Source organism: Pseudochaenichthys georgianus, chromosome 24 (assembly GCF_902827115.2).
Source record: "Pseudochaenichthys georgianus chromosome 24, fPseGeo1.2, whole genome shotgun sequence".
NCBI lineage: Eukaryota > Metazoa > Chordata > Actinopteri > Perciformes > Channichthyidae > Pseudochaenichthys > Pseudochaenichthys georgianus.
In genome coordinates, this window is record NC_047526.1 from 26339230 (window position 1) to 26345395 (window position 6166).

At 43.1% G+C, this 6166-nt stretch overlaps 1 protein-coding gene across 1 annotated transcript; it reads left to right on the forward strand.

The window, feature by feature from the left end:
* Nucleotides 1–280: 280 nt before the first annotated feature.
* Nucleotides 281–5556, forward strand: LOC117439599 (uncharacterized). The gene is made up of 21 exons (XM_034075583.2): nt 281–384; nt 462–532; nt 616–711; nt 802–926; nt 1329–1472; nt 1553–1639; nt 1724–1888; nt 1965–2061; nt 2146–2363; nt 2445–2601; nt 2887–3095; nt 3176–3293; nt 3421–3620; nt 3687–3801; nt 3884–4053; nt 4126–4223; nt 4305–4435; nt 4610–4799; nt 4883–5024; nt 5109–5229; nt 5300–5556. Exons 1-21 carry the CDS (start codon nt 365–367, stop codon nt 5368–5370), a joined length of 2745 nt encoding a protein of 914 aa, XP_033931474.1. The 5' UTR covers nt 281–364; the 3' UTR covers nt 5371–5556.
* Nucleotides 5557–6166: the final 610 nt, after the last annotated feature.

The following is a 6166-nucleotide window of genomic DNA, read 5'->3' on the forward strand; positions in this document are numbered from 1 at the left end:
CGACCGGAGAAAAAGACGTGCTGCAGGCAGTAGAAATACATTGCTTTTAAAATCGTGCTGTGCAACACGAAAAAAAAGGGGCAAATCGTGTTGGTGAACACGAATCAATAGATTAAAAATCGTGTTGGTGAACACGAAATGCCGTGAGACTGGGTTGGTGTGTGTGTGTGTGTGTGTGTGTGTGTGTGGAGAATCCTTAACAAGCCTCACCTGTGCTTTGTCATTAAGTGGAATATAAAGCAGCTGCTGATGTCTCAGTTAATCATCTAGTCCCCTTCCTTTTAGACTTGTGTTTTTGTTGGAAGGTGTGCTGGACATTGCCAAGCGCTGATACTGACTGTATTATTTTTGGTTTTACTGCAACATGCTGAGGCTTGGGAACATGTAAGTTACATTTCTTGTAGATTTCTTTCTATGTGTGTACTTAATTGTCTCTAAATGATGTGTTTTATGTGTTCAAGTTTGTTATGGATGGCTGCAGCTACCATCTTGTGTCAAGCCAGGTCTAATTTGAAGCTATATTTGCAGTCAAGTAAGCTTAAATTCTCATCAAGTCATTTTACACAGCATATTAAGTCGGTTTACATTCTCCTCACAAGCCTTTTCTTTTAACAGGCAGTGGGTTAAGGTCTGACTGTGCCGCAAATGTAATGAGACTGTCGTTGGACAAGGCTTTAGCAGTGGGAAACCAGCTTGAGGTGGAGGCTATCAGTAAGTATTACATGTAACTGCTAATAATGCAGCTGATTGGTTCATCACTGAGGAAAGGGGTCCCTGACAAAGCTTATTGTCTCCCCTCAGATGGCACCAAGCACATTTTGTTAACACCTAGCATGGCTGCTCAGTGTGGATACAGCATGGAGTCTGACCCGTGGGGTAACACCAGAATCTACACCTCCCTGATGGGCTGCTTTGTGGACAACAAGGTTTGTTAAAGTGGTTTAACAGCATTCAATGTAATTTTCTACCAAGTTTAGCTGTGCTAATTCTGTCTCAAGTGACTGAATTAATGGCTCAACAAACACATGGTTGCTCCCATTTTTGTGTTGCCCTGAATTTATGTGCAACCCCTTACTGTTAAAAGACCCAAAGTACATTTCCCTTTTTGTTTGGTACATCCCTAAAATATTATCACTGCTCCACTCAAAACTGTATTCCTCTATTAATCTACTAGACTTTCTTGACTTGTTTGTTACATACACAAATATCCATTTAGACTTCAAATGTGTCCCTGAAGGCAAGGATATTACATTTTAAATGACAAAGAAGCTGGAACCAAAGAATATTGGGGAGTTTCACTTAATTTAGTTTTTTTTATATATTTATAGGATGATGCTACATTTAACGTTGGCTTGAGACTTCAGATGTACGGCGAGAATCCATCAGACGTGGTCAGTCATGATGTGTCTCAGACTTGCAGCTACACTCGCTGGGCCTCCAGGGAGATCCTCTGCGACAGGAACTACATGGAAGTAGGTCGGTCTTTATATTGATGAGTCCACCATCTTGTGTGTATGGAAACGAATGCTAAAACCACCATTTTCTGTTTTAGGTTTCCCACCACATGGCTAACCTTGATGCTGAAGCTAAGGGTCAGACTCGGGATGGTAAAGACGAGAAGCTCAACGCCAAGCTTGAAGTATGTTGAATTAAACTGTTCAGATACTACAGTTTAATTCCTCCCTACACCAATGAGGATTTAATTATTTGTTCTTTCCTGTAGGCCTCTGGTGCATCACAAGGTATCTGGAAGATGACGTTTTACACCCCAGAACCAGTGGCCATGGTGTTGCAAGAGGCTGAACAAGCCGGCTACGCTGCCAAAACTACCTCTAGTCGTCTGGTTATGCGAAGCCCGTACAATACAGCAGAGACTTATTCAGAGGATGTAAGCAACACACTCCTATACAGTGTTTATTTCCTTTCCCTCCTTGTCAATTATATTAAACCTCTCCTCTCTTTAGGTGGCTGGAGTCCCCATGGAAGTTTTCAGGGTGAGCGCCTACTACATGGCACCACAGGGTCTGAATGTAGTGAACTTGGCAGCTGCTTGTCCCAAAGGTGAGTCCTGAGCAACATATTGCATTCACAGTAAGCTTAGTTGTTGCACAGTTAACCTCAACAGCTCCATTTTGTCATTAACAGGTGGCGTCCTCTTCACCGAGGATATGATCTCTTGGCACGTACCTCGCCGTGTGACTCCTCTGTTGGACGGCAGAATTACAGTCTCAGAAATGCACATGGGAATCAACGGGCAGAGGCTTGATAGATCTCAGATGGCCGTACGGGGGTACACACTGAGCACCACAGACTTCCACATCGTCGTCGAGATCCCAGTGGGCTCGCCTGATGGTTACTACAAGGTTGGGGAAATCTCTAGATTAGAAATGCAAGAGTCACTAGTGCATTTGTATATTTTATTGAAATGTCATGAATTATTGCAGAGCCATGCCCCAGATTACCAGTACCACATCACCTACTTTGTGGAGCCCATGCTTGAGGTACTGTGGAGAGAAGATGACACCCAAGATGATACCAGATACAAGGTTTTGTTCCCCATCATGACCCCTCTGATGCCTCAATCTCCCCAAATCCAGGATGGTAAGTCACATTTTCTAGTAGGTATGAAAAAAAAATGACATTTGAACTCGGACTTGCTCGGATATATGCTAAAGACTGCTAAACCATGAAATAAAGTCTTCAGTTTTTGCAAAATGGTGTGTTTGGATGGGATTTGAAGCCAAGTACAAAATCTACTTTTGCTTACAAAGGGCACTTTTTTGATTTTTTTTTTTTTAAATAGCACTCAATCCAACTACTAAATGTTTCTCTATCAATGTTGAGGCTGGTTTAGAAGTTGTAAACCTGCCACTTTCTGTTCCTCAGACACTGTCCCAGAGACTCGGGTGTTCAGCGTTCTCTTGGGAACCTTCCTCCATGACGTTGAGCTGAGGAACATCACCTTCTCCACCGGGGTCCTCACTGTTGAGGAGAGCAATGCCAAAGGCTTCACAGTCCAGGAACACAGCTTGGCTAATGGCTCCAAGAGCTTCTCTCTTCAAGTGCCCTTTGATGCCGATGTTGTCTTAAAACATGTATGACATTATAGATTCAAAATATCACTTTGTACCAACATATTTTCAGTGTTGCTGAGCTTTTATTTCATTTGTTGCAGAATCCTGAGCGCTTGGTTACATCCTACTTCCTCCCTCTGATCTTTGGGTTGATCGTCCTGCCTGAAGAAACTCCTTTTGCTCTCCCGGTCGACCTGCGGGCCTCTCTGCAGGATGTTGGTGAGATCATATTGAATTTGCTTTTGACAATATCTTCATGCAAATTGTGTTTTCTAAAATTAAATAAAACATATATAAGAGTAAAAGCTACACAATCAAATGGATAATGCATGTTTTGCTGCTCTAGTGCTACCCATCATGGCTGGCACCTGTGACCAGAACCAGTTTTACATCAGCGTGAAGTTCGGGAGTCACGGCTCTAATTTCAAGGCTATCGTTGGACCTCGAGAGCTGACGGCTGAGATGGCTGAAGACTACAATTTCTATGAGAACGGCACAGACCTCAGCCTCATTCTGCCATACACTGCCAAGGACGCTGTTTTCGAGGTATGTCAAAACTACAAAATCCCACCATAGATCTTCTGCATTGGCTAACTTTACTTCTTTCCACAGCTGCTCACTGCAGAATCAGTCAAATCCAGAATTGACCTGCTTCTGTTGGATCGTGCAAACGACTGGGTGCTTGCTGATCTCTATCTGGCTTGCTACTTCCCCTTGAAAGCAACAGGTAAGATGGAACATGTAAGTATATTTGCTGCTTTAATTGATGGATTTGTGTTGCTTTACACATTGCCTGCTTCTTCCTCCAGAGTGCCACCCCAATGGCACAATGACCGCTGTGGCTGTGAAGGTTGAATCGACTCGTAATCTGAAGCCAAGTCAGCTGACGCTAAAGGACCAGTCCTGCACACCACAGTTCAGCGACGATCGCGTTGCATATTTCTCCTTCAGTGTGGATACCTGTGGAACCACCAGAACGGTGAGTGTGAATCGCATTTAAATATCAAAAGGGTTTTTTGTCAAATGTTAATGCGTTTTTGTTATTAAATAGTTCTTTGACAACTACATGATGTATGAAAATGAGATCCGCCTGTCTTACAACAACGCCAAAGGAGCAGCCAACACATCACCAGTTGATCCTGATTACAGGTAAAATATTTGATTCTGTATAATTGGAGATGAACACCTTCAATGTATGCATATATATATATATTTTTTTTCCCCTAATAGGCAAACCATTTCCTGCTTCTATGTGGTCAATGAGACTCAGACTGTTGCCTTCAGCGCTAAACCAAGAACCTATGAGCCCGCTGCAGAGATCGGCACCGGGCAGCTGATGGTGCAGATGAGGCTTTCCCAAGGCATGGTGGAATTTTACAACATCTTGTTCATGCATACAAAACACTGTTTGCAGGTCTCCGTTGAAAAAGAGATCTATGATCTCAAGGGACCAATCTGATTAAATAAAGGTTTGAAATGACATGAAGCTGTAAATGTCCAGGCCTCCTGTCTCTAACGGGACTCTTCTCCTGCAGATCCATCCTACGAGCTCTTCTACCAAGCAGAGGATTATCCAGTGGTGAAATATCTGCAGCAGCCTCTGTATTTTGAGGTGGAGCTGATGCATTCTACCGATCCGCACTTGGAACTCATTGCTGAGAACTGTTGGGCAACCCTTTATGAAGATAGGACATCTCTGCCAAGCTGGGACATCATTGTGGACAGGTAATGTTGTGCAAAACTAACTACTAACTACTCATTTCATTTGTTTAACTGCTGCTTTATTAACTTTCGAATTCCTTTACTAGCTGTGAGAATCGCAATGACAGCTATGCAACAATTTTCCATCCCGTTGTGAGTGACTCCAGAGTTTTAGTCCCGTCCCACATCAAGCACTTCTCTGTAAAGATGTTCACTTTCACTAAAGATGACGAGGTTCTGAAAGACCAGGTAAGACTTGTAAATCCAAATCTGGAGTATTTTGGCCACTGCTGCATGTAGCCATGTGCAATAAATCATCCTGTCTGTCCACAGATCTATGTCCACTGTGATGCAGTGATTTGTGACACAAGCAGCCAGGCAGATGCTCCCTGCAGGGGCCAGTGTGTGCATCCTCCAGGTCAGAGCTACTCAAGACCTGCAGGTGTAAAAAAGGGTAAGTGACCGAGTCTGAACAAATGTAGTCGATCTGGATGTGCAGTTGGTAATCTTTACTTGTTTTGCAGAGCGAAGAAGCACCGACTCAACACGCCAAAGGCAGATCTCCTCTGGGGCAATTATTCTGTCGAACCTTTGAATATGTTCTACAAGTGTTTACATTTTGTCATTTGCACCTTATGTAATTGTGTTCATTGTTTTGTTTGGGACCAGGGGAACAGTTTTATCAATGAATGTACTGTACTGCCTTTTATATTGATGGATGACAGTAACGACTCGTGTATTGTGAAAAAAATAAACGCATTTTAAAAAAATGCCACATTTATTTATATAGTCGCTTTTATCAATGTATTGCATCTTCTGTGGTCAATTTTAAGGGACATATTAATGAAAGCAGGTTCTGCGTCAACCAGTACCCTCATAATTTCAAGAAAATGCAGAGAAGCATCAACATATGTAGCAATGATCCATCCATCTTCTCCCGCTTATCCGTGGTCGGGTCGCGGGGGTAGCGTTTCCAGCAGAGAGCCCCAAGCTTTCTTTCCCTGGCGATATCAACCAGCTCTGACTAGGGGATCTCAAGGCGCTCCCAGGCCAGCGAAGAGATATAATCCCAACCGATAGCTGGGGATTCTGGGTAGTGTAGTGTCTTTTGCCATCCTTTACTCAGAAAAAATATTTGTTTCTCCGGATCGAAGGGGGAAAATACAAAAGCATTGCACACACTTTAATTAACAAGGATAATCTGGTGTTTTTTTTTTGTCGATGAGTAGTGCAGATATCACTGTAAAATCAATCGACAGTAAGAGGAATACTTTCGGGTGTACAATTCTCGTGTTATCCAATGGGAATGGACGCTCACATTGCCTTTAAGGGCAGCCGACATAAACGAATGCCGTGCTTCCATGAGCGTCAAATCCCGACGCAGATGGGAA

What these genes read in the sequence shown, in the direction of transcription:
- LOC117439599 (XM_034075583.2), top strand. Translation starts at nt 365, where the DNA reads ATGCTGAGGCTTGGGAACAT. An exon ending in CGCCTGATGGTTACTACAAG is followed by an intron (nt 2,364 to 2,444) that starts GTTGGGGAAATC and finishes GAATTATTGCAG; the next exon opens with AGCCATGCCCCAGATTACCA. An exon ending in GCAGATGAGGCTTTCCCAAG is followed by an intron (nt 4,436 to 4,609) that starts GCATGGTGGAAT and finishes CTTCTCCTGCAG; the next exon opens with ATCCATCCTACGAGCTCTTC.